At 48.0% G+C, this 11,238-nt stretch overlaps 1 protein-coding gene across 6 annotated transcripts; it reads right to left on the bottom strand.

The window, feature by feature from the left end:
• Positions 1-642: 642 nt before the first annotated feature.
• SNX11 (sorting nexin 11) lies at positions 643-9,820 on the bottom strand. Of its 6 annotated transcripts, XM_049702548.1 has the most exons (9): positions 9,683-9,820; positions 7,712-8,067; positions 7,530-7,589; positions 6,285-6,339; positions 5,783-5,869; positions 5,387-5,487; positions 3,789-3,884; positions 3,343-3,555; positions 643-2,151 (listed from the first exon to the last, which is right to left on the bottom strand). In XM_049702548.1, the coding sequence occupies exons 4-9, from the start codon at positions 6,324-6,326 to the stop codon at positions 1,878-1,880; spliced, it is 813 nt and encodes a 270-aa protein (XP_049558505.1). In that variant the 5' UTR covers positions 6,327-6,339; positions 7,530-7,589; positions 7,712-8,067; positions 9,683-9,820; the 3' UTR covers positions 643-1,877. The 6 variants fall into 6 exon arrangements, with proteins under 6 accessions (XP_049558505.1, XP_049558504.1, XP_049558507.1 ...); XM_049702547.1 differs by having other exon boundaries at positions 7,530-8,067; XM_049702550.1 differs by lacking the exon at positions 7,530-7,589.
• Between the last annotated feature and the right edge of the window lie 1,418 nt (positions 9,821-11,238).

Here is an 11,238-nt window from a genome sequence, read left to right as displayed (position 1 = left end):
GCTCCTGTCTGGAAGTTTTGAAATCAGAGAGCTTCAAGCACAGCTGGGTTCACAGCTGCACCATTTGGAGCATTGGACTCATTAATATTCATGAGTCATCCCCACCAATCGGCAGAGCGGATACCATTAGCTTAGCATCTGTCGGGTTTTTGTGAGGTTTGTGTATGGAGTTTTTTCCCCTTTTAAATGAACTTCTTTTGACATTTTGGATTTGCCTCTGTAGGTTTTCTATCCTCGCCTTGCTCTGCTGCATCATATAAAGGAGAGACCCAGGGGAGGCGGGCAGGAAAGAGAAATGAGTCCCAGCGAGGGCTCCGCAACTGCCTGTTGACAAACTTTATTTCTCTTTCAGCACCTGGCACCTCAGACAGGCTGCGAGGACGGAAGCAGCATCAGGTAAATTATACCTAACAAGGTTCGTGCCCATAACTGTGAGAGGAGCTGGATCCTGACTCTTTGGAAGGCAATTCTTCCTCCAGTGGTGAACTTGAGCTGCACACACAGTACAGGAGAGCTGCCGTGCACGGTTCTGAACCATTATTTCCACGCTGATAAATTCATGATTTATGAAAGTAACTACTGCCAGCCCTCACTCCCTCCTCCACTGCTACAGCTTGTTAGACACCAACTGCAACAACAGTCTTAAATACTTGAATTTTATTTCAAGCCAAAACCCCTCAACTCTGAACTAAATGCCATGACAGTCCCATAGCATAGGCTGGTAGTAAAAGAGCCCAGAGACAGGGTGCGATGGCCAGAGGAGGGAGAAGCGGGCAAGAAGGGGAAGAACAACACACACAAACCCAAGGGCAGGGCAGGGCAGAATGCCAGCGGCACTCATCTCCTACCAGCTCTGGCTCTCAGAGGAGAGAATTACGGCGGCAGGAGGGCAGAATGCCTCATTGTCTGAAGGAAGGCGTGTTGTTCCTCATCTCCATCCCCAGAGCCCTCTCTCCAGGCAGAAACAAAGCCCCTGCACCCCACTGGATTGAACATACGGCAACACAGCGGAGGGACACGTGGTGGCTGAAGCCTGGGGGCAGGGAGCTGTTACTAAGGGAGAAGAAAAGGATTCAAAAAAGAAAGGAGCCCATGCTTACCCTGCAGAGAAGACAGACGTGTCTCCGCTTTATAACCAGAGAGACGGTGACAGCCCAGGGCATCCTTTCTAAAACAAAGCCCCTGAACTGGTCCCTTTCCTATGGCTGTGACCAAACCCTTCTCTTTCGTGGATGGCCATGAGCTATTTCATGGGTCTTGGCCCCATAAAGCCAGGCCAAGGTCCTGGGATGCGCAGGAAACCCCAGTGACACGAGTCACAGCACCGTTCCATTCAGTGGTATTAGTGGAGGAAAAGCAAGGAGGTGGGAGAATATTCACCTCCCTGTCCATGCAAGGGGGTAGGCAAGAGGCCAGCCTCCCAGAAACTAAGTGCTCCAGGGGCTGCAGCAAAAATAGAGCCCGTGGGAATACAATGACACAAGCATTTCTGTTGAACAATATTCAATATGGCAGCTGAAAATCTGCCACCTACAGGTCCCCAAAACCAGTCACCTGAGACAGTGCTCCTAGGCCTGTTAACAAACATCTAAAGAAATTCAGCTCCCAGAAGAGTAAATATGGGGTTTGGTTCAGAACCAACAACCCCTGCGCCTTGTGCTTAACTTATAAACATCCGCACAGTGTCTATTTCTATGGAAGAAGCCTGACGAGTTGTCACCGACCTCCACGCAACCAACGCGAGCAGAGGCCACGGTAAGACACGAAGCAGCCCAGCCTCCCCACCACTGGCCTGGGCCCAGCCCCACCCGAGCAAGTCTCCCAGCCCACATCTCCTTCATCCGCCTCAGAGCAGAACCCAGAGCTCCAAGCAGAGCTCACTTTTCCAAAACTGTTTCCAACTGACCAGGATCCAAACGCACTGCACGGTCCCCTCCCATGGCCCTCCTCACAGGCTGAGGAGCAGAGATTCCCTCATCAGGTCTTGCAAAACCACAGCATGACGGAAAGGAGGGAGGTGGGAGAGGGGGGCTCTCCAAGGAAGGAGCCTCAGAGTCAACAGCAGGAGCCCACACCTCGAAACTGTCCTTTTCTTCCCCGGGAGGCGGTGAGAGAGAGCTCCTCCTGCCCGATCTTGGGAGAAAGCAGCAACTGGAAAAGAGAGGGAAAGGGAAACGAAGGGCATGAACAGGTAAACAAAAATGAATGGACAACAGCAGGAGGTCTCTCCATACAAATAAATATTATTCGGCCGTAGAAAGGAATTAAGTGCTGATACACACTACAACACAGACACACCGTGAAAATGTACTAAATGAAAGACGTCAGTCACAAAAGACCACATACCGTATGACTGACTCCGTTTCTGTGAAATGTCCAGAATATGCAAATCCATAGACAAGTAAAGTAGACACTGGTTGCCAAGGGCTGGGGGTTGGGGAAAATGGGGAGTCACAGCTAATGGGCACAAGGTTTCTTTGGGGGTGATGAAAACATTCTAGAATTGACTGTGGTGATAGATGGCTGAACAACTTCATGAATAAACTAAAACTACTGAATTGTACACTAAAAGGGTGAACTTTACGTATGTAAATATATCTCAATAAAGTTGTTATTTAAAGAAAATGGGGGGGACTTCCCTGCTGGTCCAGTGGTTAAGAATCCGCCTGCCAATGCAGGGGACATGGGTTCGAGCCCTGGTCCAGGAAGATCCCACATGCCATGGAGCAACTAAGCCCGTGCACCACAACTACTGAGCCTGCGCTCTAGCGCCGGCGAGCCACAACTACTGAGCCCGCGTGCCACAACTACTGAAGCCCACGCACCTAGAGCCCGTGCTCTGCAACAAGAGAAGCCACCGCAATGAGAAGCCAGCACACCGCAACAAAGAGTAGCCCCCCCTCGCTGCAACTAGAGAAAGCCCGCGCACAGCAATGAAGACCCAACGCAGCCAAAAATAAATAAATTTAATAAATTAAAAAAAGAGAGAGCTCTAATGCTATTTTAAAAATTAATTAATTAAAAAAATAACAATGCACTTTATTAAAAAAAAAGTAAAAGAAAACGGGGGTTGGGGGAGAGGATAAAGAACAAAACAAATAAGAAAGCCTTCTCTTCTTTCTCCTCAGGTTCCAATAGGAGAGCACGCTCCCCAGGGATGAGTTAGTAAAGAAACAAGACCTTTGTGCATGGAATGAAAGAACCATGCACAAGGAGGCCAAGGCCCTTCTGAAAGGCCACTGATGCTGTGACCTTACTGCTTTCTCTACCAATGGACACCTCACTGGCCCAGGTTACAATAATCCTAGTCACTGGTGTCTCAAAATAGAGCACTTCAGTTACCTCTTAGGCTGGTCTCCTTTAGCCAGGTGAGTGGAGCCCCGCCTCTCTTCCTGGGCCCAGCCACAGTTTGACATAGCATAGCGAAGAATGGCATCGGAAACAGACATGGGGCTTCGGCCCTGGACACAGGCTTCTATCTCAGGCACCGAGAGCTGGCTTTGCAGGAAGAGGTGTAACTGGCTGTCTGACAGGAGGACCACACTCTGCAGGACCCTGGGGCAAACACAGGTAGGGCAACACAGAGCATCACCCCGAGCAGTGGCTCTCCCCAGCCCCATCCTCTGAAGGCCTTGTGGCTTGAGTGAGCACTGACGGCACAAGGGTGCAAGAAAGGCATCTGACACAAATGTGCCTGTATGTTCACAGGGGCCATCCTGCCCGGCACACACACCTCACCCCCCGGCCCCTCCCCAGGAGGCAAGTGCTAGCCCGCCAAGTCCACTCACTTTTCGAGAAAGTGCTGCAGACCTTGTCGTCGCTTCTCAATGAATTCATCTGAGCTGCCAAAGAAGGTTGACTTCCCAGGAAGTTCAGGTACAGGCCTGTGGGATCACATAATGTAACACACCCAAGATAAGTAACATCCAAGACAGTCATTCCAGTCCCTGATCAAGGAAATCCCCTAAAAAGAGGCGCAAATCAATACAAACAGCATTTAATAAGGTGGCAGGGGAAGGAGACTAACACTGACTTGACTGCATGAGTGTGTCAGGCACTGTAAATGTTTTAATTTAACCTTACTTCGTTTAATACTCCCCAAAACCCCATGAGAAAGATATTAGTGTCCCCATTTTAGTGGTAAGGAAATAGAAACAGAGAAGTTAAGTAAATTTCCCAGTGTCACACAGCTAGTAAGTAAGCAGCAGAGTTGGTATTTGAACCAAGTCTATGACTTAAAAACTCCATGCTGCTAGATTACACTGTTTACAAAACCCATTCCCACCATCAACTATTACTGAAAAAGGAAGAAACTTGGACACAAAGACACGGAGAATGCTGGGTCCTTCTGTGTAAATTAAGACTACCTTCTCCAGCCCTGGAAGGTCACATGCTTGGAATTTTCTGAAAGTAGTCGAGTTGCAGCAAATCATCCACAAACTCTTCAAGCCTCCCTAGCCTCTCCTGTGAAGCATGGCACATGCTTTAAAAATGGCAGGCCAGGGCTTCCCTGGTGGCGCAGTGGTTGAGAGTCCGCCTGCCGATGCAGGGGACACAGGTTCGTGCCCCGGTCCGGGAAGATCCCACATGCCGTGGAGTGGCTGGGCCCGTGAGCTGTGGCCGCTGAGCCTGCACTTCCGGAGCCTGTGCTCCGCAACGGGAGAGGTCACAACAGTGAGAGGCCCGCGTACCGCAAAAAAAAAAAAAAAAATGGCAGGCCAGACTAGAGGATGCAGGGTCTGTTCAGGGGAAGTTCCAACTGGCTAATTAGGGCCTGACCCATGACAATGGCCTCGTCAGTCCCACATGTTAACTAACTGGCTACGTCATCAACAGGGTCACCAGAGCATTCAGTGGCCACACTGTGGTGGAATCACTGTCCTAAACTGTCTCAAGTTTTAGGACTTATTTGAAGTATGCAGGTGAGGAGTGAACATTACTGCTTTTCCTAAGGCTCTCAGTCTGTTATAACTCTGGATAGAGGTCTCTACACACACACAAAAAAAATAATCACTATTTTTATATATCAAATGGACGGGAACACCACCTGTCAATTTATTCCAGCTGCTAAAAAGCTTCTCATAACCAGTGAAGCACACTTAAAAAGCCAGCAGTACCTTTCTTTAGCCCTAGACTATTTAGCCCTATGCATGTTAAAAAAGAAAAATATTTTTTAGATTTATTTGGCTTTGTTAGGTCAAAATATTAGAAATAAGAACGCTGTCTTACTTTTCTCACTGACTTGAAAACATAATTTAAGAATACATTTCTCAATGTCCTCAGTACCTGGCAAGTTGCCAAGCTTTTTTCATTGTAAATTCCAGTTGCCAAGTAAGCACCTAAAAAGACAGTCTCAGACCCAAGAAGAAAACAAGAGCAAACTCACACTAAACCAGCGTTTCTCTGTAGCTGCTTTCTCAGCCACACAAACTCTCGGTAGCGGCGACGCACACAGGATGTCTTAGCAGTAAAAGCCTTGCTGTTGGTCTACAGGAGGCAGCACATGAAAAGGCTTTAGTGGAAAAAGCCCAAGTTCACGTGAACTCCCCATCGTCACTGTCACTAAGGACCCAAGCCACCAGGCCACAGTCCTGATCGAGGGCTCCAAGCAGAGCAAGATGCCACCAGGCAGCCTGAAAACAACTCTCAGGCAAACCCCAGGCTCTCTTTCCTCTCCTCCCTCCTTTACTTCTGTCAAAACATCCATAAACAGATTCTGCCTCAAGACTGGCCCTCAGTCCTGGAGGGTGCTGACCCCAATATCAAAATTGGATGCACTTACATGAAGGAATATCTTATAATCCACGTAAGAATTCCAGGAGCCCTCATTCTGCACGCGGGGGTCCTGAACACGCACAGTGATCACCTCCTGGAGGGAAGAAATGCTCCTTCAGCTTCAGCACAGCCACACAGTAAGGTGGCCTCGACACAAAGGTTGCCAGATTTATCCACTCAACACCAACTTTCATTCATTTGTTCATTTATTCATTCAATTCGGCAAATATTTATTGACCACCCTGTATGTGGCAGGCACTGTGCTAAGGCACTAGGGTAGAACAAAAACAAGAGACAAAACGCTTTGCCCTTATGAAGCTTACATTCTAGTACATTCCAACGAATGGAAAAGTTAGTGAAAATGGAACCTCATTTCCCAGTAATGCCTTTACTACTGATTTCCCTCTTCTGGCTTGACCCTGAGCTCATCAGAACCACCAAGCAATATCTGAATCTCCCAAATCCCCTCAAACATTTACCCACCTGTTGCCCAGAGACCACATTCTTACCTCCTGCTCTTGGTTCTCCAACATTCTACACCAAAAGCCCATTGGAAGAAAACATCTGATGAGGGACAGAAGACACAGGATCAATCACTGTTAGTACGCGTCTACTCTTCTCTCTCTTGGCCAGGGCAAAACCCTGACTTTTTTTTTTTTTTTTTTTTTTTTTTTACGGTACACGGGCCTCTCACTGTTGTGGCCTCTCCCGTTGCAGAGCACAGGCTCCGAAGGCGCAGGCTCAGCAGCCATGGCTCACGGGCCCAGCCGCTCCGCGGCATGTGGGATCTTCCCGGACCGGGGCACGAACCCGTGTCCCCTGCATCGGCAGGCAGACTCTCAACCACTGCACCACCGGGGAAGCCCGACCCTGAAAATTTTTAATCGACACCCCCCTGGGGAAATCCAGGCAACTTTTTTGTTCTTGTGTAAAGCTTAAGAGGAAGGAAAAAAGTCCCCTACATGAGCTAGGTGCCAAGCTAAAAGCCCTGGAGGATTTGCCTCCCTTCTCAGACCATGGCGGGGACCCTGAACCAGGCCACCTCTAGCCAAAACATGTTCAGGTCTACACACTGTCGCCTCAGGCAGCCAGAAAAGGCAGGCTGAGTCATAAAACCTTTCTGCCTGAGAACTGCAGGCACAGCAGTGTCTGTGGGCACACACAGCACAGCTCTCTAAGTGAACCTAACATTGCCCCCTCCCGGCTGTTTAGAGACAACCAAAACCCCACAAACGCCTTTGCTCCTAAGTCTCTCTTTGTCTTGCTAAGCACAGTCACCGCCCCAGAGACAGATCTCAGAGTTGGAGAGTTCCGGGGGCACCTGAGTGGGTTGCCCAGTTGTGACCTTCCCTTATCTAATCCCATCTCCAGAACCCAAGCCAATGGTTCTGATCATTTCCTCTCTCGACATGCGGTTTATACCACTGCCCAAGCACCCCACACCTGCACAAGTCGACTCAGGATGTTTTCCACTCCTTTGCAAAGATTCATTAAAGCCTAAGCCACTGATCTCCCCCAGTGTGGCAGTTTACATGTGCAGCAGCATCGCCCACTCCAACAAGGGGACCATGAAGGCTGCAGCACAGGGTTACTCAAGTCCAAAGGGGCCCATGATGTCACCTTCTGTTAAAATACAGCACTGATCTTTTTACTCCTAGAACCACTCCAACAGCATCCACTCTGGCTGCCGCCTCCACCCCATTCTCCTCTCTTAAGAGTGGAACAATAAGGTTTAATTTCCCTTTCCAATTTACCTTGAAATGAAAACTGACTTCAGCCAATATGTACTGCCAACAAATGATCCAGGCTGGCTCCTGGGAAAACAAGACTATCTCTGAGCTCTCCCTCTCCTCTCCCCATGCCCATTTACACACCCACTCATTTTTACAGTCCCACAATTAATTTTAAACACATTCTCTTATTAGTTCTGCCTTACCATTAGAAGAGTGTGTAATGAGTTTCCTTATGTTGTGCTCACACGGCTAACATTTCAAGAGAAGGGGAACTCATTTACACCATAAAATTAGCAGAGCACACAGCTTTTCCAATCTTTTTCAGTATACCAGAAGGTCTCTTCACACACAGACACTGCACGCAGAGATGAAGCTGCATGATCTATGACAAAATTGGGCTACACAGTCGAGTAAACTGGAAATTCTGTGGTTGCAATGCCATCTTCAACAGTATTCTTGCTGACATTCTGATTTTTCAGCTGATGCAGTCACCACTGCAAAGGGGTCCTGAACTGAAAGGCGAGAAATCCCAATTCCGTAACAACTGATGTATAACATCCTGGATGTAAGCAAATGGCTGTGATCAAAAGAGCAGGCCAACTCACTGTGAACAATTAACCTCCTAAGATTTAAACAAAAATTGTTTTTCTCTTCTCTTTTCAGGCATTCGGTAACTTGCCAGCACAGGAGCAGAATTAAATACACTGAAGTGTCTTTCCACAAAAGTAACCATCGGAGAGATGATGACAAGGAAATCCACACCTCAGTACAGCTCACACATCTCCAGTGCCTTGAAAGGTTTGCCAAATTCAGAACCATAATTTAGTAACGAAATGGTCATCATTCTCAGGCTCAAGAAGAGTCTGCCTAAGGCTCCGAGAGCAAGCTCCTCTCCTTTGGGGCTTATACCACTTAGAAACAAATAGCTATAAACTGGCTTTAAAAAAAAGCCTAGGACCCCCCAAGACGCTATATACTTAAAACTAAGTTTAAAGGGCACTAAAAATGTTTCAATTGTAACTTTCCTTAAAAACAATGGAACAAACACAAAAACCTATACTTCAAGTAATAATTTCTAGCAACTACTATTCTCCCAGCTCCCTCTCTGTAGGTGCCACTCCTCAGGAGGAAATGAAGCTCATTTCTACCCTTGGAGGGGAAGGAGGAAGTTCTTAATTTTAGCAGTATGATCTGGGAGATGCATCCATGTGTCATCCAACTAAGGATAGAGTCAGTGATCCTCTCAGCTACTTAATGCAACTCACTCAGCGCTAGCTACATTTCCTGGGCCCTTTCAATCACATGTGAAGTTTCCTTTACTTTCTCCACCTGTACCAGCACCAGTATCTCCGGGTAAAATCCAGCTGTTTGCTGTTTACAAAGTAGATTCCTTGTAAAGCTTTCCTATGTCTAAACAATTCAAGGCAGCAGTTCAAGGCTTTAGCTCCACCATTTTCACTCCCATTTAAACTACTTAAAGGGACACGTTAAAAAAAAACAAATCAGGTGATAACTTTTATATTGAGCCACCGAGACTCCCATCCTTTCTTACTCATTCTTCAGCCCTTTGGTGCCAGATGGCAACTCAAAAAGCTATCCTTCCGAAACATCCACAGGTGGTAGAAGCAGCTCCCCTGTCTGACCAAGCTCTGCCTATTCTCAGCTATTCTTTGCTCCATTCTTTTGTTCATGTGTAACTTGCCAGTCTTTCCACTTGCAGGTTAAGTAACAAGGCAACCACAATCTAGCACAAGAGCCTTCTGTGTCCCCGTAAAATACCTGCCATTACTCCTAGTCCTAGTGTTTGGGTAAATGTAGCCAAACTCTTTTACTCCGGCCACACACACACACACACACCCCGTACTCCTAACGAACTAGGAGCAAAAAGGCCATGTGGTCCTTATTCCCCTTTGCCTACTAAACTTCGGGAGTGGGAAGGAAAGATGCTTTATACTTTAAAAATAAATGGAAAAGCCGGGTTTCCTTCCTTGGATCCCAAGTAAGCACCCGCCTTCATCCCGGGAGGTGAGACCGCTCGTTCCCTAGGATGGCCAGCGAGGTCGCCACCCTAAGCGCCACTGCTGACGCTCAAGCCCGCAGCCTGAGCGTAGCGCCCACGCCCCCTCACCTGAGAGCAGCACCCACTCCCCGCGACCCCGCCCACGCCCCCTCACCTGAGAGCAGAACCCACTCCCCACAGCAACACCGCCAGTGCCCCACTATACAGTAAGACTCTAGGCTTCTCCTTCCGGGTGAGCGGCCGGCGCCCCGGTGCACGACGGGAGAAGGTTGCCGGCACGCCAATCCCGGGTGCCCAGGACGCCCGGCCCCCGCAGGCCAGGGCTCTTAGTGGCAGCCCCGCTCCCGGGGCGGAGCGCTCGACCCCGCCCAGGCCCTGGTTGGAGTCGGGATCCCGCTCTCACTTGGGACGCTGCTCGGTGGACGCGGGCGAGGGAGGAGAAGGGGCTCTGACGTCCAATCCGGAGCCGCGTCCCTCCCATTGTTGTCAGGCCCAGCCAATCAGCGGCCAGGAAGCGTCCCTAGAGGTCCTAAAGTGGGTCTGAGGGCAGAGATGGTGCTGAGAGTGGGAGGGTTCTGAGCGTGGAAGCCACGCGAAATCTGTAGAGTCCCCGGGGAACTGGAACCCTTAGCTTCCAGTTCCCCCGCGGTGTTATCAAGGGGACGCCAACTCAGATTCGAAAACCAGATTGTCCGAACAAAAACCGAACTGAGGACGGTCCAGCAATCACCAGTTTCACTTGCGATACAAGCCTAAGGAAGGATCGTGTAGCTACTTAATAAGAAAGAAATATCCGTTGACTATGATGAAGACTTTTTTTTAATGTTGTTGAAATGTCTTTTAACTATCTGCTTAAAGATAATTTTAGCAGAGGTAATTTCAAGGAAAAAGTTATAGTCACAAATACAAGCTCTGGAGTTAGAAGACCGGAGTACAATACCCAGCACTACACTGACCATGTGGCCTTAAACTGGTCTTAAATCTTTATGTCTTAGTTTCCTCTTCTGTAAGGTGGAGCTAGCTCATAAGGTAAGGTGCACGTACCACAAAGCAGCTCTTCTCAAACGTGTTGATCTCAGGATCCTTTTACATTCTTACAAATGATTAAGGACCCCAAAGAGCTTTTGTTTATGTGGGATGTTCACCAGATTAGAAATTTAAATTGAGAAATTAAAAATCATTTACTAATTCTCCTAAAACTAATAATTAACCATTACATGTGAACATAATATGTTTTATGAAATATAACTACACTTTCCAAAAAAATTGAGTAGAGGGGCATTATATTACAATTTTTCAAATCTCTCATGTTTGGCTTAATAGAAGACAGCTGGATTCTCATATTTGCTTCCCCGTTGGCTCTGTTATCCTGTTGTTTTGGACTAGGAAATGCAGAAAATCTGGTCTCACACAGATACATAGCCGGAAAAGGGAGAGGTATCTTTAGCCTTCTCTGATAATTGTGGATACTTTTCTTTTTTAATCCAAAAATGTCATATTATTAGTCACCCTCTGAGCTCTTACATGGGAGCAAGTGGGGTTTGTGTGGGGACCATTGACGGCAGGGGCCTCTGGGTTGCCAGGGGTAAGTATACCAAGCTCACACTGGACACCAGGCTGTCTACCAGATTGGAGAGATGAAGGAGTTTGGAGAAATTTGTCCTTTTATCTGGAACGATCTGAGGGAGTGTCCTGCTGCCAAGTCTTGGA

The sequence above is a fragment of the Orcinus orca genome, chromosome 19 (assembly GCF_937001465.1).
Source record: "Orcinus orca chromosome 19, mOrcOrc1.1, whole genome shotgun sequence".
In the NCBI taxonomy this organism is placed as follows: domain Eukaryota; kingdom Metazoa; phylum Chordata; class Mammalia; order Artiodactyla; family Delphinidae; genus Orcinus; species Orcinus orca.
Note: the sequence above shows the minus strand (reverse complement) of the source record. Positions and strands in the feature narration are given on the sequence as shown.

Coding starts and splice junctions, on each gene's coding strand:
- SNX11 (XM_049702547.1), bottom strand. CDS start 6,326: ATGGGCTTTTGGTGTAGAATGTTGGAGAACCAAGAGCAGGAG. Junction 5,870..6,284: donor TGGAGAACCAAGAGCAGGAG/GTAAGAATGTGG, acceptor TCTTCCCTCCAG/GAGGTGATCACTGTGCGTGT. Junction 3,885..5,386: donor CAGAGAAACGCTGGTTTAGT/GTGAGTTTGCTC, acceptor GTGATCCCACAG/GCCTGTACCTGAACTTCCTG.